This window comes from Alosa pseudoharengus, unplaced genomic scaffold (genome assembly GCF_046254945.1).
Source record: "Alosa pseudoharengus isolate Yale_2024_CS ecotype anadromous, Long Island Sound unplaced genomic scaffold, YU_APseudo_1.1 YU_APseudo_1.1_scf_18, whole genome shotgun sequence".
NCBI lineage: Eukaryota > Metazoa > Chordata > Actinopteri > Clupeiformes > Clupeidae > Alosa > Alosa pseudoharengus.
The window spans coordinates 26,956,345-26,981,344 of record NW_027468650.1 but is presented as its reverse complement, the minus strand read 5'-3'; the positions used below and the strand labels follow the sequence as shown (position 1 = coordinate 26,981,344).

Genomic DNA, 25,000 nt, shown 5'->3' with positions numbered 1-25,000 from the left:
AGCTTATCTAGTAGCAGCAGTTAGTGTGGGGGGCATCCTGACGGATCCCTTTTCCAGGGTTATCAGACAAAAACAACCCCATGAGATTGTTAAGTGTTCCATCTGATACTCATTATCCCAGTGCTGAAATATTATCATCTCGACAAAGCAATCAATCAATCGGAGAGCTAGAGAGTGCAAAACTGAGATATGTTCAATTATATCGTCAGTCTAGTCACATCTGTGGTAGAGGCCCCATAGTTATTTCTGTATTTTTCAGTAATGGCAAATATAACCAAAGGAAAGGCATACATGCATGCACACACACACACACACACACACACACACACACACACACACACACACACACACACACACACACACACACACACACACACACACACACACACACACACACACACACACACACACACACACACACACACACACACACACACGAAGACCAGAGCTTCACACATTCAGGTTTCCTTGTGGGACTGTGAACAGGCTCCTGCCTTGTTAGACAGTGACGCAAGTACTGGGCTAAAAACACCCCACCAGAAATAGTAGAAGGCAGAAGGAGAGAGAGGAGAGGGAGAGAGAGAGAAGGTAGTCGCTAGCTCCTGTAGGGCAGCAGCTGGTGCAGAGATGGAGATTGCTGCCACTCTGGAGAGAGAACTGACAGACACAACAGATGAGAAGAGAGGAAAATAGAGAGGGGAGGGTGGAGTCAAAGGGTATAAGAAGGAAAGTTGTGAAAATTGGGGGAATAAAGCTGTACTGTAAGATCTTGAGGAGTGGAGATCCTCTGCTTGGCAAAAGGACAAAAACTATTCCACATACTAAACATACTATTTTGTGTTGGCACTCAACTAAGAATAATGTGCACACAGTAAATGTATACAATAACACACACACAAACACACACATGCATGTGTGAACTCATACATAGGGCTTGTGAATGCGCAGATCGCACTACAGGAAGCAGTGCATTCTGGGAAGTGACTTCCTATCCCCTAATGGCAGTCCCTGTTTCACTGGCTCATCTATGCATGCATGATCGGACTCTGCCTCTGTGATATGACTGCGGATTTGCGCGGTTTTAATCCATCTCTCCTAACATCCACCACTCTCTCTCTCACTCGCACGCTTTCTCCCTCGTTCTCCCTCTCCCTCCTGCGTTCCATCCCTCCTTCTCTCTGCCTGCATGTTTGTAGGCCGACGGGAGGGGAGGGATCTCGACGCGGAGTGTATTGGCCCAGAAGAGTGTAAATGAAAATCATGTGAGTGTGAAGCAATCTGTCAGAAACTGTTCGTTAGGCTCCCAATGCCCGGGAACAAACAACAGTGACGGGCAAATCCGCCTCAGCGTGGGTTCTTGCATGTCAAAGCGCTTCATAACAAATTAAATTCAGTCATTAGGCGGCAGAAGACAACCCTGATATTGATTACATGGTAATGGTAGCCATCTATCATTTCCCCCTTTCATTCCAGCACTGCTTGAGGGCACCCGATGACTGGGGAGAATGAGCTGCATTTAATACAGCCATCATCCAACCAAGGATCTGTGTGCGAAGATGACGCATACAACAGCTGGCAGCACTGCTAACTTGTTGTTATTGAACTAAAATTATTTTACCCAAAACTGCTGCTGTTTTCAGACAAGCATGTGTACACTAGCCTGACCAGACAGACCCACATCAAGATGTAGGGTCTGGGAACTCACCATTGGCAGTGGTCAATCCGAGGGGCGGGATAAACGGTTGTGTTTCAAATTCCCTCTGCACGCAATAGGATAGCGCTACAACTCATGAGTCCCATGCGTTTTCCCAACAGCAGAGCTAGTTGACTAGTTAATCAAACTTTTGCCAACTTAAAAAAAGCTTACAGTAACTCAAGTCGCGGTCAGAGCCGATTCAAAGAACGCTGTTCACCAGCATCCATCTTCTTTGTTTTCAAGTAGCAGGGAATTCACACGGAACCGTCACAACTCTGCCATCATTATATTAAGCCCGCCCATCGACTCTATACACGATGTGATTGGCCTGACTAGAGTTTGGTTTTTCCAGCTCGCAAGCCAACGGAGAGTTGCTAGACTACCCTGGCTGCAAATGACATTTGCTGCCACTAGGGTGCGTCTAGATTTCTCGGCTATGTGTACACCTCTCTTCATTTGGAATTCAGCAGGGTTAAATTATCCAGTTTTCACTGGTCCCACCACTGTAAAGGTGGAGTTTGTGAATCCTAAATGAAAAATTCAGCAAATTGGTCCCTGCAAACGGCTGAAAATAGATTCCATGTTGTTTTGGGCTGTACAGACATGTTATGATCAGATTCAGATCAATTATTTGAGATTTGGTCTTAAAGTCTGAACATGGCCTGCCTCACAACTTGAGTTTTTATTGAAAATGATTGGCATGTAAATGTTGTTGTTGTTGCTCTATCACCATGAATGACATCTATCTATTTGCTGAAACAAATGTGTTATCTGAAAGTGATCTTATAACTCATGCAGCAAACTTCCAACTTGGCCAAAGGTTAGTAACACTGTATTTTACCCAATCCCACACAAACACAGCGCAATGTCCAACCCCTCTGGTGTACTCAAACACACACACACACAGACACACACACACACACACACACACACACACACACACACGGTGTTAGGCGAGGGCCATGGGAGGTTACATACCATGGGCGACTTGTAGTATCTGTGTAGTATGTTGATGAAGTCTGTGATGGTTAGCATTCCTGTGTGGAGAGGAGAGAGACAGGAAAACAACCGTGTTAGCAAAAAGCATGAGTCACTGTCTGTGAGGACCACCCACCAACACACTGCACACAGAAGAAATCTATGATTAGAGAGAGAGAGAGAGAGAGAGAGAGAGAGAGAGAGAGAGAGAGAGAGAGAGAGAGAGAGAGAGGCTTAACACTCCTTTATTGAAACAATATCAGGTGTTTAACCACTACACAATAAAAACATGTTAAAAACACATACAAGTTACAAGTTAAAAAGAAACATCACAGGGCTCGCAAAGCAGATTCATATGTTGAAAACAACCTGCCCATCCTCCCCACCCTCACACAGCAACCCCCCCACCCCCCATACCACCAGAAAACTCTCAATGTCATCAGGCATCCTGTAAAAAGCATATTCAGACTTGATTCTCCCCCCCATCACCCCCCTAAAAATCTCCACAGGATTGGTTGAAACTCGCCCCGCCATCTTGTACTTCCTTGACAACCAAATTGCCATTTTTGCTGCACCCAACAAGAAATTGACAAAACACACTTCCCTTTTCCTTTTGGCCTTATATACAACCCCTTCAACGAAAAATTTAAAAGAAAACACTACTCCTACCTTCGCTACCCAGGCACTCAGGAGCTCAAAAAGCTCCCCCAGTCTTACACAGAAAAGAAAAAGGTGCTCAACTGTCTCATCAAACCCACAAAAGGGACACCCCCTCCCAATTGCCGGATTCAGGTGTGCCACATGTCTGTTTGTAGCTATAGCCCTGTGGACGAGCCTCCATTGTAGATCGAGAGAGAGAGAGAGAGAGAGAGAGAGAGAGAGACAGAGAGAGAGACAGAGAGGAAGAGAAAGACAGAGAGAAAAGTGAGACAGAGAGGGAGGACATTAATACCAACACTCCCTTCTTAGTAAGCTGAGGCTGTTTCAGGTTAACCCATTCGTGCTGGATGCTGCATGACGCAACATTGACCCTCCCGCTGGATGCTGCGTAGCGCAGCATGCTTTTTATTTCATGTTTCTAGGTGCTACAAAGGCTTAGATATTAAATTTTGGTAGACGTTGACAATTTTTAGTATGTTTTCAGAAAACCCTCAGGAAATAAGGTTATTTAGTCTAGAATGCCATAGGATTCTATAGGCGTTTTTAGCAGGCATTTTAGGAGTAAATGGGTTAAAGTAGCTGTGCTTATTTTCTCTCTATATATCTCTCACTTTTCTCTTAGATGCTAGAGCAGAGAGAGTTTCACCATGATGTTAACTCTTCAGTGAAGACATGGGGAAGTATGTTCAGGGGTGTGTAGGCATAGCCATGTTCTTGACTGTGTGGTGTACGTGTCAATGGGTTTGCAAGCATATGTGTGACAGAAGATCTGGCATCAAAAAAAAAAATGCGTCTGGCCAGCACACACACGCTCTCAGATAGAGCTCTCAATCAGCTGGAAGAACTCATTGCGTTTGAGACAACAGCACAATCAGGGAAGGGAGAGAGAGAGAGAGAGAAAACACCTCTAAGGCTTTCTTATAGCAGTTTGAGTATCCAAGGAATTTGCATGGTACTTAACAGTGTGTTGTTCCTGAATAGCCGACAGCCCTGACAGGCTTTTTTGTGTGGCAGATTGCGTTCAGATGAAGCGAAGTAAAGATGAAGACTCACTCTGTGTCTCTCCATCTTTCTCTCTCTCTCTCTCTCTCTCTCGATTAGACAGAGGAGCTAAGTATTTATATCTCAATCCCTAGATACTGGACAAGATAAGGAGAGACTGTGCAAGAGAGAGAGAGAGAGAGAGAGAAAGAGAGAGAGGGAAAGTGGTGAGTAATCTAAGTATGCTCAGCACTATGTGCAGAGCACTGAGAACAGATGACAGGAGAAAGAAGGGATGCCAGAGAGAAAGAGAAGAGAGAGAAGAGACAAAAGCGAATGAGCCCCTCTGGGTGTATGTGTGAGAGAGTGAGTGTTCATGAACGTGTGTGTGTTTGTTTGTGTGTGTGTGTCCTTCAGCTTCAAAGACTGATTGACTAAACAGATGTATGTGTGTGTGTGTGTGTGTGTACTGCGGTGGTGTGACTGATAAAGCCAACTGCGACGACTGAGCTGCTTGGAATTAGGCGATGAGACTGCTGCTGACATTCTTTAATTAAAATCTCAGCCTGAGCACCGAACACCATGTGCACACACACACACAAACTAATTATCTCTAACAGTCCTTCCATCACTCATGTTGTCTATGTTTAATTTACATAGACACAGACTCAAACAAGTACGCATCAACACAAACATTTCCAGCACACACACACTTACATGTGCACGTGCGCACACACACACACACACACACACACACACACACACACACACACAATCATGACTGTTGCGCAGTGCAGCAGGAGGAGAGTTGTCCACATCCCAGCTCTCTCCCACTCGCTGCCCCCTTAGGCGGGCGTCCAAACTCAGCTGCTGCTGCTACGGCTACTGGCCTCCATCCCACCCCCACCCTCACCCTACCCCCACCCTCACCCCCACCCTCACCCACCACCTCCTCCTCCTGACTCCAGAACACAAATGACTCCTGTGCCACCGAGAGAGGAATGACAAAGTGGGGACAACCGATCCATATGCCCATGCCATCGATCTGTGTCACGTAGGAGAAACCTACCCCCGCAACCCCCAAGGTGCCACTATGCAGAAATAGAGCCGGGACTGCAAACTGTGACTCAGCAGTTTACTGCCTGCCACTGCTCTTCACACCAGGATGCACTATGCAAATCATGACGACATTATACGACATTATACATCCAAAAGAGAAACGTTTCTGACCTCGATATTCAACGCCACTGTGACGTTGCAAGTATAGCTGAACCTTGTTCATTTTGACAGCTAGAAAATTGTCATCAAGAAAGCCGTGAAACTAGCGTTTTAATTGTAACAGACTTTATTTTTGCAGAGAGAATGCATCCAGCCATAAAAAATTATTTATGACTGTTGCACTTTCCAAAGAGCAAGTAACTCTCTCCACAAAGCCTATGGCTATCCTAAGCCATCAAATGTGTCATAAAACATTACAGGCTACATTACAGCAAGTAGGCTACAAATGTGCAGGAAAAATCTTAGGTCCAAAATATTCCATGAATTCAACTCTTCAACTTTCCAATCCTCCGCCGATTTACTGCTGCACCGTGCTATGCCGCCCCAAAATCTTGCATACATGAGTTAAGACTAGACGTGAGATTCCAGTGTAGCCACCACTCACGTTCAAGTTGATAAAAGAGGGAATGAGTGGAAATGAGCGCACACCTGTACTACCCTCTACCCCTCATATGTTCATTTCATAAATGAGGGCTAGTGTGTGTGCATGTATGTGTGTGTTTCACACCTCCATTCTCTCTTTTTCTCTCACCCCCACACACAGGTGTGCATGCGCGCACACACACGCACACACGGCAAGACAACCGGGAGAAAGTTGTCTATTTCCATCTGCCTTATCACTGTAACGGAGCTCATCTATGTGTGCCAGTTTCTCCTCTTCATTCTCACAGTGGGACCAGCTCCTGGTAAGAGCCAAATGCCTGGACCGCCTCTTTCTATCTGTCTCACTCTGATACACAAACGCTTTGTGTTCAACACCCCAATCATGAAATCAGAGTATCATAATGAAGAACAATGTGACATCTTTAAGAGTTTTCATTTCCCGCACCAGTGGATGATGGCAGAAAAGACAGCAACAGTTGTAATGGCAAAATCTCTCAAATGGCTTCTCCACAAAGCTGCTGTTAGAAGAGGCCAGGCTTGGAGAGCACCCCATCTAAATCCTCCTGAGGGGGAGGTGCTTACTTACTCTCAAGTACACACACACACACACACACACACACACACACACACACACACACACACACACACACACACACACACACACACACACACACACACACATCCTACTTCCCAAACACACTGGGGTCGAGGTGCACTGTTACCAAACATGTCGCAAAATTGGTCAGCTTAATCATGGTGACTCAGCTGCCATGATGGAGTGTCAGGATGACTAAGACAGGTCATGGACGCCACTTACCCACAAAGCTTTGCTTCTTGGTCTCCCACAGAGGGGCCGCACGGACGCCATTGGCCACCAGAGCAAAGAACGCCTTCTTCACCTGCAAGAGGGTGCCAGATGCAATGGTCAGAGAACTACAGCAATGGCCAGAGAGAACTAAAAGAACCAGGTGCCAGAGGAGATGCTTTTGCTTATCTCTCTCTCTAGGACATGTGGCAATAATATTTCTTTCTGTACGAGGTATAAGGTAATAATGTTACAAGTGAATTTAGATGAATTCAACCGAACACTGTTTTAAGAGGTGAACAAGAAGCTATAAAGCCATGAAACTAGTAGTGTACTAAAGCAAACATTATGCTGCTAGCTCTCATAAATGTCAGGACTGCATACATAATGTATTAGGCACATGCGGACACACACGTGGACACACACACACACACACACACACACACACACACACACACACACACACAGGCAAAGTATAAGGGACACAATTTGGACAAATAAGGGACACAATTAATAAGGGACAATTTGGGTCTGCAAAAAACAGCATGTATTATGTATTACATGCATGTCCCATTCAGTTTTGCATTTTGCAGAAAACACTCATTTGGTGACCTGCTATTTGCATTTCATAGGGCATGTTATTAGGAGCTGCAAGAGCTGGAAGACAGTGGCCGTCCTCTCCTCCATGTCCAGGGCCAAGGAGGGGTGCCTGTCAACAGCTGTGCCCCCTGCAGAGCAGCTCCTTTTGGGCAAAGATGGAGCCAACTGCCCCTAACCACCAGACAGCCCTCCATTCATCCATTCACCATTCATCACTCACGGCTGTATCTACACACACAGATAAATATGTAACTAATCCAAACAACTCAAAGACAAATAGGCTGCAGCAAACATCCCCTGCTACCACGGTCTGTTGAAGCCAAACATCGGCCTTGAGGACTTTCAAGCACGTAAGCCTGACCTCTTCCCCTCATCCGCCCAGTGCACAGTCCACAAGCACAACAACCAATCCAACAGGACACACTTCATACAGCACACTCCATCTAACACACATGCACATACAGTACACGCACCAACACTGCATGTCTAGCTTAACCTCCACACAGATCTACACACACTCACAGACACACACACACACAGCAAACTCCATCTAACACACATGCACATACAGTACAGTACACGCACCAACACTGCATGTCTAGCTTAATCTCCACACAGATCTACACACACTCACAGACACACACACACTTCATACAGCAAACTCCATCTAACACACATGCACATACAGTACACGCACAAACACTGCATGTCTAGCTTAATCTTTACACAGATCTACACACACTCACAGACAGACACACACACTTCATACAGCAAACTCCATCTAACACACATGCACATAGTACAGTACACACACAAACACTGCATGTCTAGCTTAATCTTCACACACACACACACACACACACACACACACACACACACACACACACACACACACACACACACACACACACACACACACACACACACACACACACACACACACACACACACACACACACACACACACACACTCCATCTAACACACATGCACATACAGTACAGTACACACACCAACACTGCATGTCTAGCTTAATCTCCACACAGATCTACACACACTCACACACACTTCATACAGCAAACTCCATCTAACACACATGCACATACAGTACACGCACCAACACTGCATGTCTAGCTTAATCTCCACAGATCTACACGCACGCTCACACTCCTCCTTCCCCTGCTGACACATCCACACTGAGCCACATGAGCACGTACACAGCGTGCGTGGAGCGGTCTAACTTCAGCGTGAACTCTCTCGCAGCACACACACACACACACACACACACACACACACTCACACACAAGTACCAAATACCACTCCCCCCACACAGGCTGCCTCTTCCCACCACAAAGCACAGGGCTACCGCTGAGATAGTCTCACCAAGGAGACATTATCAACAAGCTTCAGAAGGCAGAGTGCTAACGTAACAGACGGATCAATAATGTCAATAATGTCCTAATCAATGTCCTGTCAATAATGGGTTGGAGTGTATGTATGTGCCATTTCAGCGATATTCAACATGCTCTTGAAACATGGCTTCTTTTTTTTTTTTTTACTCATGCAGCTAGTCATGCAGCTAGTTGACGGCAATGCGTCTCACAGCAGCGGCTTCAAAAATTCATGACTCCATCTTTTTGTCTTTTACGACCGGAGGGGCGGTGTTGAGACCTCGCTCGGAATATATGAAAGTTTAATCATCCCATGGAGGAGGATAATGAGCCCCTCCCCCATGTGTGCCCCCAACAACACCCACCCACACACACACACACACACACAACCACACACACACAGATGCAAACTAATTGCGGTGGGGCGAAGATCCATTCTCTCTCGCTTGCTTGCCGAGGATTATGGGCTGCCTTGAAACTGACCTGGGATCAGTTTTCATGTCTGCACTAATTATGAATACAGCATCACAATGAGGAGACAGGAGAGATCCCAGACCAGGCCTTCTGGTAAATGCAGACACTGATATATAATCTGCCCTCCAGTGCTAATCAAACAGGAAAAGCGAGGATGGGCAAGGCCGAAGAATGCACCTCATCTCAGACTCATCAAATATTTACCGACTTCATAGGAAGAAAAACAAGAATCCAATCTCTCTCATTCACTTGCACGCTCTTCATCGTCTGATGCAACAGAGCCTTGGAAACCTTTCTTGAAGCATCAGGCAAGACTATCGATACTGACAGAGCAGCAACTGCACAGTAAAACTAGTGGCTTCAGGCATATCAATGGTGTTTGGATGAAGTCACCCATCTTGGCTTTGATTTTTGCCAGTGGGGAGGGACAACTTGCCTAATGACGCTTTAGCGCGATAGTATTTTAGCATTTAGCATTTTGTGAGGAATTAGCAGTAGGAGCTCATCTTCTCCTCCAAGCAAAACCTCAGGATTACCGAGAACATCCTTTACATCACAAGTAACTGATTAGGAGACACAGATTTTTAATGACATGCACGCTCATTTTTCACAGATAGGCCTTTGATGATAAGAACCAAGATGATGAAGTAGTTGCATGACTTTCTAAAGTTAACAGAGTCACAGAAGGGCAAGGACTAAGGCAAAGATAAAAAAATAGGCATACACTTAACTACAATTAAAGGGTTAACAATTAAAGGGTTGAAATTAAGCATGGTAGGTGTAAAGGTGTGAGCATAAACAGGTATACACATGAAAAAAAAGCAATTGATTATAATAAGCACAAAAACACTTCAAAACAGCTGATCTCCATGTTTCCATCGCTTCCTCTTAAACACACAGACACACAAACTCACATATGCATTTAGACGACTGATCAATTCCAGGTACTTACTTGTAACGTAGTGTCAAAAACAACCAGTTTGGAACTCGTGGGAACAATGTCGTAGCACTTGTGGGATTTCATAAAGCGTGTGTAAATATCACTCTCAGATTCTTCAACTGCCAGGAGACACACACACACACACACACACACACACAAGATAAAAATGTGTTAATCACTCAAAATACATACATATTACTGTTACAAAGATACAAATGCAGATATAATGTACAGCATCACGCCAATCGAGCGAGCATCATTATCAGAGAGTGGCTCTTCTTTGGGGGTCCTGTCTAATGTGTGGGCAGGATGACTCAAGGGTCAGCCTCCGTCAGACAATGCAATGGGGAGCTATTCAGTGGCGCGCTGCTGAATGCTGCTATTCTGGTCTGCTCCAAGAGCTTAGACCGGCTCAGACTAAGGCAGGCATGCAGACTGTTTGAAGCTTTTGTCTTTGCGATTTTGCCTCACTGCATAATAAAATAAGAGTCCAAAGGATCTTTCAACTATAACACCCAGACAGCACAAAAGCCTGCCTCCAATCGACTGCACTGAGACATCAATCCGACATCCCCAGGAATCAGTTCCAATGGCCAACGTCACAATATTGTAACAGGATACATATGGCTGAGTGCAATCACACGTCTTCTGCCAGGGAGACGGTCATCACGCCAAGCGTGAGGGGTATTCCCTCTGCACACGGTGGCAGAGGCCGAGAGGAATGCCCAGAGAGATGGGAGAGAGAACTGCAGTGTCCCTCGCTGACCCTCACACTCTCCTTGGGCCGGCCTCTCCTTTGATGGCTTTCCCGCTGGACCCAGGGGAGGCGACGTAAGGGGAACAGAAGGGGGAGGACCGCTCTAGAATGGCCACGCTCCCGCTGTCCGTCATCGAGCTGGCGCTTAGAGGAGAGAAGAAGGGGGGGGGGGCACAGAGCCGTGTCTGCCGTGATGAACTCGATGAACTGCCTGCTGGAGACTCCTCCTCTCTTTCTCCCTCACTCACTCCATCCATCCATCCCTCCCTCCCTCCCTCCCTCCCTCCCTCGCTTTCTCTCCCGCTCTCTTCTTTTCTTTCACTCAGCACTGCTCTCATCCACCTCCCGTACCGGTTGCCATGGCGATTCACACGGTCGCCATCGGGATACACCAAGTGGCGTCTTGGTTAGACGACCAGACGACAGAGGAGCCGTTTGTTAGCATGTCTGGAAGGCAGCTCTGGGTGTGTGTGTGTGTGTGTGTGTGTGTGTGTGTGTGTACTTGGGCAGAGGACCAACTCAGAGGACACAGAGGCAGAGACACCCTGTGGGGGATTCTTAACCTTACATCACCACCTGTCTACATCACAGAGCATCACACCATTGTCGTTCTGACTGACAGCAACCAACAGCCGAATAGCGCTTACTTAAGCCTGTGTAGTCTGGGCCTCTCACCATTCAGACTAAAAAAAAAATCTACAAAATGTCAACACTTTTCTAATCAGTGAGGATCTGACAGAGCCTCATATCACACATGCCAAAATATCAAATAACGAACAGCTGATTGTAGGCTGTGTAATAAAACATCCTAAGCCAAACCCTACTGTATTCATGCTTCACCTCAGGAAGGTGTCCTCTATGGGTCAAATCACCTCTCCCAACACAAGCCCACAGCTTTAAAAATGCCTTTAGCTCTGGCCATTTCTTCAGAAGTGTTTACACTGTACCTGGACAAAAAGGGTTACTGGGCTTGACGACTGCTAGAGGGCTACTGGGTCCTTGCTATGGGGCTACTGGAAGAAAACCAAAAGCCATATTTGACTTTTTCTCTGCACCGAGATGCTGCTGAGCTGAATGGTTCTGATAATCACACTAGGTTCATCTTGTGCAACCTAAACCTGTAGCCAAGCAGCTTAGCTCTAAAGGGCAAATTACTGACTAGACTAACTAACCCAAATTTACTCTGATCTTGCCATCTGCAACAGAAAAAAAAAACTGTTTTACATTAACTTTGTATTGTCAGATCAGGGTTCGGTCAAACACCATTTTTAGTTCACCTACCTCTGTCAGCCAAAAGCATCGACAAAATCCTCTGTTTGTATGTCACTTAGCTAACAAAACCGATTTCATCCTACTGACCCTCATAATCATGGCCCTCTGCAGGACTAGTACAACTGCCAAATGCAAAGCTTAGCTAGTGTCTGAATTTTTGGATTTAACACAAACACAGGGCACTGCATCCTGGAACGGCTCCATGCTGGCTATTCAGCGCACTGAGTCACAACAGAATGGGCCTTTTGTTGCTAGGAGAGCCCAGATTTTTCACGTTTTGCTGCCACGGAATGCCATGGCACAGTTGGCCAAGCGCTTAATCTTATATTCCACGCGTTGCAATAATAGTATGTCTGAATATCAGTGCTGAAGCAAGCCAGGGCTTTAGCAATAGTTTAAACCAGGTCGCGTCTTATCATTCTGCACAGGCTAAGCTAGATGTGAAGAGTTCACTACTATTACTTCCTGTCTAAAATTAGTCCAGTGCCAACACTGGGCATTAGAGTGGGTAGGCTATATTATGAGATAGAAATATGCTCCAGCAAGAGAGATGGAGCAGTGGTTTATTTATGGGGTCGCGGGGATTCCCTTCCTATTGAAGTCACTGATGTTTCCATTAGTATGAAGCCAGGCTGCCCTGAAACAATCAGTGAAGTGCAGCTGTGTGTGTGTGCTGCAATACTCTCTGTCACAGGCAACGTAGGGGACTGCCCTAAACTGTGGTGACACCGTCCAATACCTTGAAAGCACAAACTGCTCATCATTGCTGCCTGCCCCAAAAGCTAATGTAATAGAGGGATTAATAAATGAACACACACACTTTCTGTCATGCCTAAAAAGGGCATTTAGGCACCAGAAAAGTCTGCCAGCCAGCTTTGCGACACACCCTCCATCCCACAGGAAACACTGACAGCGAAGCTACTCCAAGCGCGTCAGAATCCCGAGGGTGAAGTCTGTGATATGTGGTTCTGTGTACGTGTCTCTTCATTGGTTCAAGTTGCAGAACTAGACATGCTTGAGTTAAAAGTGTAATTCTCAGCCTCTGAAAGTTAAATAGACTTCCCCTCTTTCTCTGACCATTATATTCCCAAATTATGTCATATGGTAGGCTTAATCTGAACAAATGCAAAGAGACTAGCCTACTTCCAAAAAGGGGGAGACAGGGGAAGCTTTCTACTATCTTAAGCTAAATGTCACTGTATGGCGTAGTGTAGCCTAGTGCACATTTCAGAGCAACACTTAAAAGCCTACTTCTTGATGAAATAACATCTCCATCAGCACCACTGATAAAAGTATTGCTAGACTAGGCTACTTTAGGACACCAGTGACCCACACCGCTGGCAGTGATGGAAAGCTGTTTAAGTAAACGAATTGATATAATATAATTAATGCCTGAAATTGAAAGTGCAATACGCTTTGGGTCCTCTTGACGATGCCAAAGCGCAGCATCATGCACTTGCCCCTTGCCAACAGGTTCACTCAGAAAGGAATCCCTCAGTTAGGCTACGTAACCTCTGATTAAGCAACCTCGGTGTACGTTAGCTGGTCAAAACAACGTCCATCTAAAGTACAGTACAAGACACTCCTCTAAACAACTGCATTGAAGTAAATTAGGAAATTAACCTCTTTCCTTCCACTGACAATTTGTGTCGAATCAAGCTTAACCCATCGCTGTAAGAAGTAAATGGCTTTCTTTATTTTCATTAAAGTCAGCAACGGCAAGCTGGCAAGATTGCTAATAATTAAGCAAACTTGCAGGCTTTACTTTTGAGCAACCTGGAGTTCTTAGGAGGCAGATCATAAGCGTAAAACACTGGAACGATGCTCCTGCTCTGGCTTGTAAGAATGAGTGCAGATGACATGACAATTTAGGGAAAAAATAATCGCTGTCAGTTTAGGCTACTTACCGTCATCCTCGAGGTCAAGTTTCTCCAGCATGCCTTCAGCAAGACCGGGGACCTGTGAGCGAACGACAGACAGGGGACACAGTCAAGGTCTGGTTAGATCTTTCCGCCTCTGCCCTCACTCACTCCTGCCACGGACAATACTGTCGGGCAGGCGGGCACGTTTGCTAGAAGCGACTTAAAGTTGGTCTCGGTGATCGACTAGCGAAAGTTGAACGGCAGAATGAGAAAGACTAGTTCCGACACTCTCCCTAAGCGAGCAACAAAATACCTGCTCCAATGCGGAAACATTAACCTCTGCGTCTGCTGAGAAACTTGCTCCACATGAGAGCGAGTGATTTGGCAAGCGTAGGCTACGCAAGGCAATCGCTGGCTGGATGGGAGTCGAACTGTCGTTTTGACTGTAGCCTATACCCAAGCACAGCTGATCACCCGTTCACAAAACAGTATTCCGGTCTGATGAACATGTGATAACGATATTCGTTCAGTAGCCTCAGCCTGCCACAGAACTCCCCAAATGCAAACCGACAACAAAAGGAACACTGCTATATTGTGGTAGTGAACCCCCTACTCGTAGGAAAATGGAGTATTCCTTTTTCTGCAGTCGCAAAGAACGACGTAGTCTATATGTCACACGCGTAGCCTACCTGCGCAATTTCGACGATCTTCACCTGCAGGGGATGGTCCACGCTTCGTCTTAGTCTGTGCTGTTGTGACAGGCTATTATGCTGTTTGACACAATCGTATCCACTACATGCAATAGCGATGTGCAAAATGAAACTAAAAATGTAGGCTATGCAATGTACAGGTTGCACATCGTCAAACTGTTGCTATTTTTTTCATGATCGTTCCATCAGAAGCGCCGAAAATCCAAGACCGCGCGCATTGACCCACCCACCTTCGAGGAAATCCTCTCTTTACCATATTAGGAAAACCCCTGCATATGTGTTGCCTAGCAGCTAGGTGATGGGATTCCAGTAATTGCGCTTGGAAGGACTCTATTGGTCTCTTTTTCTAGGAAGATACGTCGAGGAATACTGTGTAGGCTATCTATTAGGCCAATTCGTGTGATAATACTGTCCACTTCACGCACTGGCTACAGAGTTCCAATCACAGACATATTCAGAGTCCTATATAGATCAGTGGTTCCAATATTCTGTAACGATATCTAGCGCGTTGCGTTAATATTAGCCTACTGAGAGAGGTTGCAATGCAGTGTCTGATCATTTATAAACTATAGCAACAGGCTGGCAGGCACAAAGTAGAATTGTGACCGTTTGAAAGGGGAGACGAGCAAATCCAGGGTTAACATTTGAAGAAACTGTAAGCTAATTGGTTCCCTACATACAGCTGACTTTTCATATGAGAGCTTGAGCCGAGGGACTGACCAGAGTAATTACCCAAATTCCAAACGGATGAGTCAGGGTGGGTGTGGCGGCCATGCATGGGAGCTGGGGGCAAAAACAAACCAGCCCTAATACACACAGGCAGGGAGTAAACAGAGTCTACAGAGCGTGCTGGCAACAGTTTTAGGGTGCAGCCTGCCTTTGATGTTTCTATGAGACATCTCCATCAACTCCAAAATCTCTCATGGAAGGACTTGTGTAGAGAAAACGAACTGACAAATGTAGCTGTCTTCTTTTTTTTGATGTGGGATTAACTGCAAATCTGCTGCAGTCTGAAACATGATTTATTTTTATGTGGGAAGTTTAACAGCTTTCAAGAAACATACACACGGATATGAAGTTTCCTGAAAGGAAAAAGAACATTTCTGATAGTTTACCACACAAGACAGTTGGCTATTTGGGGGAAAAGTAAAAAAAAAACACAAAAAAGGGTATTTAAAGGAGCTCTAAGCGATGTTACGTGGATTCTAAACTAAAACATTTTTTGTCACATACAGCAAACATCACCTCACCGTCCACTAGCTGCCCATGCCCTGAATTCAACAAAAAAAAAACACTCGGTCTCTGTGGACAGCCCAGGCTCCATAAACGGCAACAAAATAAACCTGGGGGGTATTCCGAGTACGTGGTTAAGTGATAAACCTGGGTAAGTTAACTCAGACTAAGTGGAAAACCTCCTACAACAAAAGCCCTATGGCATTGTTTTGTTAGGCAAATGAAGCCATACGCTCTTCTAGGAGGTTTACCACTTACCCAGCCTTATCACTTAACCACATAGCCTTGGAATACCCCCCTGGTCCAGCCTGGACCATAAAAACATAACAAACTGTTCAAGCCCAGAGTTTCAATTGCACAGGAGAGAGGGGGAGGGAGTAGCTCGCTCGCTCTCTTTTTTTTTTTGAACGTCAACCGAAGTGACGTTACCCAACATCGCTTAGAACGCCTTTAAGACCAATTACTTACCCTATGTACTGTAGGCTGTATAATTTGAAACATTTAAATGATAAACATGTATCACTATATTCCTACGAGGTGTTTAAAAAAACTCACTTGAACCCACTCCCAACCGAATCCCTTACAGCAGTAGCAGATTTCAGAAAACTAAACGTTGAAACCATGAAAAGAAGTTTCAAGGTCTCCACCTCTCCACTTCTTCTCTCACTCCCCCCTGTTTCTCCACTCTCTCAATCACACTCATTAAAATGCTTACAGTCTCTAGAGATCCCCCTCCACCTTACAGGACACTGCCCAGCAGGAAGAGTCTCCTATGCAGAAAGGTCAGCACCATCAGACCATCCCAATACCTGTCCAGTCCCACTTTGATCCCTGCACACAGATGGTGACTTGCTGCTAGCCTGGTCCAGACTTCAAGAAACCAAGGTGACACTAGCAACCAGCTGGCTATGTCTCAAGAGATCAGAGCGCACGTCTAACTGTCAGCTATGCACCAAAACAAAACAGAGACGCATCTATATGACTTATATGATTAATAGGAGACTAAACTGAGTTTCCCATTTTAGCCTTTTATTTTAGAGCATTAGCTGGAATTTTCACTGTCTAGTGATGCTTGAAGGCTTTTACGAAAATGAATTCAATTATGGGAAAGTATCAATGAGCAAGTCTAAGTCCATGTCCTTTCATCAGGTAATTAGGCATGCATGGGAGCACCACTGCAATAATTGCTCAACTGGGTAGAGACCTGGGGACAACTTGTATTCTTTTGAAGTCACTGTTGAGCAGGTTAATACCTACCTGGGAACTGTAGTATGCTTCTGCTCTAAAGCTGACATAAATCTCTTTCAAATTGTCAGTCTGCAAACTCCCCTGACACAGATTGAGTGTGTGTGTAAGAAGGAGAACCGGCTTTGCTAACTACATCAGAAGACCAGCACATCAGGGGTCAGGCAGGTTTGACAGCCACTCGGCATTCCACCCACACACCTCCTGCAGCCTGCAGCAGGGAGACCCTTGTTATATATCTCTCTCTCTCTCCCTCTCTCTTTCTCTCTCTCCCTCTTTCTCTCTCTCTCTCTCTCTCTCTCCGGGGCTGTGATGTGGAAAACAAGCGTGGACAGCTCCAAAGGTACTCAGGCCCGCTGCTCAGAGATGACTGACGCCTTACTCTTCAGAGGAGTGTCTTCACCCTCTTAAAGCACCTTCATCAGGCTCCGAGCGACGTTCCAGGCCCACACTTCAGATGCTATTTTATCCCCTATCCATTGCGTGCTGGTCTAGAAATGCCAGGGGGGTTCGGGGGCCATGTGGACTCGGCTGGCTCCTGAAGAGCCCGTTGAGTGTCCGAGGGGGCGAGGCATTAGTTCCACAATGAGGCACCGAGCTGCCTGACTGAACACATTATTCTCCCTCTTTGGTTCCAGATGGGAGGGGGTTATTGAAATATCTGCAGCAGGCAGGCCACCTTCTCTCTGCAGACAGCGTGAAGGGATTCGCCGTGATCCCCACCTGATTAGATTACAGCTTGTTGCTTGGAATGTTGCAGCTGGACTCTCGATGTGTACAGACATTTGGCGTGATTTATTTTGCAGATGATTTCTCCACAGCACACATAGACTCGCCATTAAAATGCCAGCTGTGTGGCATAGGGGCACACTTACCAGTCGTGAGGTAGAGATCGGGGCAGACGAGGGGGTCATGGGTGGCTTGGCGAAGGAGCAAGAGGAGAAGGAGGAGGAGGGGGGCAGGCTGAACCGTGGCTGGCCCGTGTCCAGGGGCGAGGAGAGAGAGCGCGGCCGCTCCCGCTCCCGCTCCTGCTGCTGCTGCTGATGATGATGATGATGCCGCTGGGCCCTGTCCAGGTGCTCGTCCTGCCGTCCTGCCGTCCTGCGGTACGCCTCCACGGGTAACGACAGAGGCTTGGACATTTGAGCGCGAGGGGTGGCCGGTGGGGAGGACATTCCCGAGGCTGGAAGAGACACAGTGAGTGATCAGAGGAGGCCTGGTTACAATCACATCAAAGTCAAGCACACCAGATGGGAGCTGACTAGACCCAATCTACTGCTGAGTCGGTTGCTAACTTGGAAAACATGGCAACTGCATTTCATAGACAGCTGCTGCTTACACAGAAAAAAATGCTGAGATGCTGGCAATCATACCTGTATTGAATATACAACCAGCTGTAAGCCTGAGCAACAACAGATGAATTGTATTCTAAACATCTCTTAGTCTTGCACATACAAGAGAGATGGCCATGACAGTCAAGGCTTCAGCTCAAGGCTTCCACAGGAATCCTGGCACGTTGTTATATTCTAAACACAAATGCATTCTAACCCCTCTAGTAAGGTTGTAGCATTTAAAACTATTCATATATATATTTTTTTCCTTTTTCATATAAAAAAAAAAATATTTTTCATCAATAACTGAAGACATTGCTTCCACATTCATGAAGATTACTGCATACAAATCCATCTGGTGCACACTGCAGGAATAATCTACCTCCAGCAGCACGAGGAAGGCAGAACGTTTACATTACAATTCCATTTCCAGGTGACTAAAAGGGACCCACTGCAGAGGCAACATGACGGGAGCATTTAAGGGGAGGAGCAGGAAAGTGACATGTCTTCAGAGTAGATTCTATTGGAGCGGGTGCCTCTCAGCAGGAAGCCCTCTCCAGGGGGAGGGGGATTTGTTGGAGGTTTTCATCGCTGTGTGTGTCACATGTATGGTGTGTGTGTGTGTGTGTGTGTGTGTGTGAGTGTGTGTGGCTGTCAGCAGGGTTTAAATACATAAACACAGTAAATCAACTTCTACCATATTCTCACGATTCAGAAGAATTTCTACAAATCTATGAATGTACCTAATTCAATTGTATTTCTTTTATCACCTTTTAACCTTTAAACACTATCCCACCTTCCCTTAAAACACAGTGCATAAAGTGTAGTATGAACCTGTCATGACATAATCAAAAGGCTTATATGAGACTGACAACGCTGTCATCATGCACCGCAGCTGAGTTATGTGCACAGTGGCAGCTGCAGGAGCCTGCAGTCACACACTGAATCATCGGAGTCAAACACAGACAGGTGGAGGAGATCTGTCACCACCACACAAATGTATATGGGAATCAATCATATCATTGGAATGGAATATAAATCTGCCACTATGCATACTGTAGCTCTGGAAAAAATGAAGAGACCACTGTAGCCTACATTTTTCTGATGTCATTCTACGGTTGCTGAGTGACATTCAAATGAGTTGACGGTCATATTCAAATTTGCAGCGGCCTCTTAATTTTGATTATGACATCAACTCATTTGAATGTCACTCAGCAACTTAAGGATGACATCAGAAAAATGTGCAGTGGTCTCTTAATTTCTTCCAGAGCTGTATATATATATAGTGCCATTTCAAATTCAAATAATGCGCAGAGTATTATAACCGAGAAATTTCCAGTTCCCTGAGAAGATCCAAAATTCATCCCTTATCCCTCATAATTAATTAATTCTGAGTCCTACATACAGTATCTCTGTACACGCGTACACACACACACACACACACACACACACATCATTCTTACATACCTATCTTATCCATTTATCAATCTATTTCTCTTAGTAGCAGCACACTACAGTAGGACACTCGCGGCTGTTTAACAGCTCGGTGACAGAGCCAGTGGGAGACTGTATCGGTGACACCGCAGCTCTCATTTCACGGCCTGTTGCCTGTGACGACCCTCCCGCCCTACTCTGATCTTCCCCAGATCCCCCTGGCTGCGTGCTGACAGAGCACAAATCTACCAGTGCCTGGCCCAACACTGGAGTAATTATGAACGCTGAGGGTAGATGGGGGTGGGGTGGGACATGGGGCAGATTTAATCAAGGAGCATACATTGGACATCAAAGGGAGGGCTGAAAGTAGCTAACTACAAGAAAGCTGATGCCGATTATTACTAGCTAATGAAGTTAGGAGCTCACCTCTGGTAACAATAACACCATTCTTTCTCCATCTCTCTCCCATGCACACACACACACACACACACTAGAGCAAATCTGCCTTTCTGTCTTTCACTGGGATCATATCATTGGTATCATTTTTAGCAAACACGCTGAAGTGCCAGAAACCTTCCACATGATTTGGCGTGTGGCTAACAGCGCATTTGATTACGCGGCGATAAAAATCAGGCTCATCCTCAGTGCTTTAGCCGGATTGTGTTTGCGTCTTCCCTTTCTGCTGCTCTGATGAGACCGGATCTTGCCAGGCCTCCCTCTCCTGCGGTCGGATTGGGTTCTATCTGGCACGTCAGCATGGAGCAGGGGGTGGAGGTGGGGTGGGGTTTGTTGTGGGAGGGGTGGGGACGGCGTAATAGGATTTCCTCTTTGATTACCAGATACAGAGAAAGAGAATGAGAGAGAGAGAGAGAGTGTGAAATATTGCCAGGCCTTGCATGGTGCTAAGATGTGGTCAGCATGACAATGAGGTCCAGAGTGATGCGTGTACACATCTGTGTACTAATGGTGAGCGCGAGTGCCACCCTAGTCCAGCTGAGAGTGCAGTGGAGCATCATCACCACTAGGGGAGCAGCAACAAGACATCTACCAGAGCCGTATATAGATATATACACTACATATAGATATACGGCTCTGACATCTACATACTGCCTGATAAAATATATCTAGACATGACCACAGCAACATCAATCCGAAAGAGGATGCTATTTGGCCATCTATTGAATACCAAATGTGTGTAGGCTATTGGTGAGTGTCTATGTCAACGTCTGTGGGAATAAATGTGTGTATCCCCAGTATACTGACGTTCCCATTGCAGATACAGAAACTGCTTTCCAACTGCACTGTGTGGTTAACAGAGTGATGATCCATCAGGGCACTATTAACACAGAAGACATGACCTACAAAAGCAGGCGACAGACTTCTCCCCGGTCCCCACTAAAGGGCTACTCTGGGAAGGCCGGGCCTCCTTTGAGTCCGCCGGGCACCAGACCAACACTCACCAGCAGGAGAAAGCAGCGAGGGGGTAAGAGATGGAGAGCGATGAAAAGAGTGGCTCTCTTAGATGATGTCATCAGAGAAACAGTCTCACTCACTCTCAATCCCTCTCCCTCTCCATCCTCTCTCTCTCTCCTTTTTCTTTGCTTCTACCTCTTTCACACCCGCCCCCCTCTCTCTCTCTCTCTCTCTCTTCTTTCCATCCTCCACTCCTGCCGTCTTTGTCTTTATCTTGGTCCCAGGAGGTGTTTTACTTCTCTCCGTCTCATAAATTCAAAGAGATAATTGCCATCAGGACCACAGCCATCATGTGGCTACTGCTGATACAGGAAATAAGGAGCACATGTTTGCACAAGCACGATAGCACACCAACAACACACAAAGACTCCCCAGCCCATATCCAGGCATGAGCACAATCAGGAGAAGACCTGACAAAGCTTATGGTTGATATTCAAGAGCTGCAGACAGTTTATTTAAAACCACAGACATCATGATAGCCTATCCTTGTTTAGCACTTTCACAAGCAAGGCCACCAGACACTCCCGGAGAGACAACTGCATCACACTGATATGCATTGATTCCTACATCAATAATAAAATAAGAATTTTAAGACTGAGTACTGATTGCTGGTATTTCATGCATAATGCATTATACTCTCAAGGAAGAGAGAGATCTTGCACACAAATAAATATGTTTTTTTGAGTTCACCGTCAGAGTGGCAGAGACAAACATTTATGACATTGATTTGCTGAGTCCAAACTGTTCTCAGAGGACCTGATATTCTGTCTGACATAAGCTTTGTTGTGCAAATTTCAAGGTGATCCACAGTGTTTTTTTGTTTTTTTCCGGGACCTTTTTACATTTCATTGTGAAGCTAAAAGAATGAGTCCCGATTTGGAGGCGTAGTCCTACCTTCTGAAAATGCAACCGCATGAAAGAGTAAGTCGCTGGCTGTGAATGCGATAAAAGCCGATGACATTGAATAAGCCTTTCAAAGTCCAATGGTGCACAAGGCTTTCACCATTTACCACTCACTCACTCACTTTTTCTATACAAGGCAGGGCGAGAGAAAGAGAAAAATGAACACGGGGCAAAAGGGTTCGTTTTATCTTCTTCTTAACCATTCATCATTCTCATGTTCATTTCATTTTCATCCAGGGACACACTGGCAAACATCGCTTGCGTAACGCTCGGTGAGAGGGGGGAGCAAATTGGATTTTTTAAAATTAAAGGAGAGGCCGAGGCCGGCAAGGATAATGTGATAATGTGGATTGCCGTTTGAGTCGAGGATTATTGCCCACCGGGGGGAAAGCCCAGAATGAGAGACAGTGAGACGGCGATGTCCGCAAAGGCCATAAAGTGTTCCCGTGGGTGAGCTGACGCAGATAAAGAGAACACAGCCTACGTAACTAACTTTCAGCCTGACCTCTAGTCATCACAAGAGATCTCACACACACGTAGACACAAACACACACACACACAGACACACACACACACACACAATGTAAATATCAAACCATTGCAAACTAATTTGACATGAATGACCTAAAAATCTAAATTCATATGTGATTCATCAATTTAAATAAGATTATACACACACCAAATATCAAACTATTTTAAACCAATTTGGCATGAATGACCTAAAAATCAAATTAGTTTGTGATTCTTCAATGTACATAAGATTCATAGGCCTATTCTATTGCATACAATACGGTATGCTTTAAGTAGGACACCCATGTAGCACATTTTCTTGTTGGTCTTTGACTTCCAGCCCCCACAGCATGAGGTCAGAGACCCTTGTATGTAGGGGTCATGACCTCTGCCCCTGGTGTCAAGTCAGTTAACCCAATGCTCAGAACTTTTGATCCTTATCACAAAAGATGAAAGAGAACGTTGATTATCTATTAACCACACTGTTGACCTGGGCTGCATTTGTGTTCAAAAGCATTACGGTCATGACCAAGAGAAAGCTCAAAAGCTCAAAGTTCAAAACCTCATTTTCAAGATGGTTGTAGCACAGTGAAATCTTCTGTGCAAAACATCAACATAATCCAAAAAAAAAAACTTCTCACCTAAAACGTACAGCTCGTACTCAATTTGTCAAAATGTGTCAACCTGGAGAAAACATCCCTGAAATGGAAAATATGATTAAGAGGACAAGATTGTAATATTACCTCTCTAGACATGGATGACGAGAAGATTATTAAACTACGACACTGATATCACATATTGAACAAGCTCCATTTTACACTGTAGAGAAAGGCAATGCAAGCCCTGCAAGCAATGCCACCTCAGACTGTGTTCTCTGACACAGTACACATACAGTAATCAGATTATTTATTCAGGCCTTGATGCGCCTGCTGAGACTCTTGGAGCAGATGGACTGAGTTTAAACAACAACACTCAACACAGTTGCTCTGCACAGCTAATGACAGCTGACAAAATAGAGAGGTGCCTGATGTTTGGTATTCTTGGCTCATCCTGAGGACCTTGTCCGCGCAACAATAATGTGTATTTGTTCCGGTGTGTGGAAGTGATCATGAGTGTCACGCTTCTAAAGCCCCACTGAACTGAGACCCAGTTGGCAGGCGGTCAGACTGAGCGAGCGAAGGTCTAAATCTGGGCTTCGGCTGAGAAGGGATGAGATGGGTCGGGTCAGGCTCAGGCTCGGTGGCCGTGCTGATGGGAAACCATCGAAACACACACTGTGAAATGCCAATCCGTTAAACAGAACTAGGGGCAGAACTCTGATGGGAGGCAAGCAGGGACCATGACAACAGAGAGAGAAAGTGAGGGGGGGCGGGGGGCGGATGGATAGATAGAGGGAGAGAGAGGGAAAGGGAGAGAGAGTGGGAAAGAGAGGGTGAGGGTCTTGACCGTAGGTAATGAGAGAGAGGGAGCAGAGAGAAAGAGAACGAGGGAGCAGAAAGCAGCGGGTTGTTTGTGAGTGCACAGCAGGGGGACAGGCTACAGCACATTAATATATGATAGCAACTAAGCATGAGTCACTGACTGGGCTGCTGGCAAACAGCCTCCCAAAACACAGACAAAAATAGGCCTACCTCACTAACTTAGACTAGCCTACTCCATCTCACTGTTTTAAGTGCACAGAGGCGATTTACCTAGAATAGATGCAATGAAGTAGCATTATCAACACATCAACCGTTTTAGTGCATCAACAGTTGCTGTTTTATATAGACCTACTATTAAACTGCGCTCACTTACCATCACACACACACACACACACACACACACACACAAACACACACACACTGTTGCCTAAACTAGTTGTAAGCGGATACTTTCTGTGGCTTGTATGTAGGCCTACTATGACTATGACACGCAAGTGAATCATTGAAGGAGAAGACAGACGACAGCCTGGAACGTTTCTCTGTGGTAGTGGTGAGCCGGCAAAAATATTGCCCGTCATGAAGGAACTTGCATCAGTTTTATGATGCGTAAAATAACTTGGCTGTTGACTGCAGTAAACACTCTCAGCATCGCTCTCAGAAGGCA

General features: G+C 45.7%; 1 protein-coding gene across 7 annotated transcripts in view; it reads right to left on the bottom strand.

Annotated features, from left to right (window-relative positions):
- Positions 1–25,000, bottom strand: part of prkag2a (protein kinase, AMP-activated, gamma 2 non-catalytic subunit a) — a 74,080-nt gene that overhangs the window by 9,630 nt on the left and 39,450 nt on the right. For 6 of the 7 annotated variants that reach the window (XR_012988080.1, XM_076290791.1, XM_076290792.1 and 3 more), the window contains 5 exons: positions 18,140–18,447; positions 14,122–14,173; positions 10,198–10,304; positions 6,795–6,876; positions 2,675–2,733 (listed from right to left, as the gene is read on the bottom strand). Coding sequence is in view for 6 of the 7 variants with exons in the window: in XM_076290791.1 (XP_076146906.1) it covers positions 2,675–2,733; positions 6,795–6,876; positions 10,198–10,304; positions 14,122–14,173; positions 18,140–18,447 (608 nt within the window). In the remaining variant the exon portion in view is untranslated. Of the gene's footprint in view, positions 1–2,674; positions 2,734–6,794; positions 6,877–10,197; positions 10,305–14,121; positions 14,174–14,765; positions 15,609–18,139; positions 18,448–25,000 lie in introns of those variants that run through there. The other variant, XM_076290797.1, reaches the window with a different exon arrangement.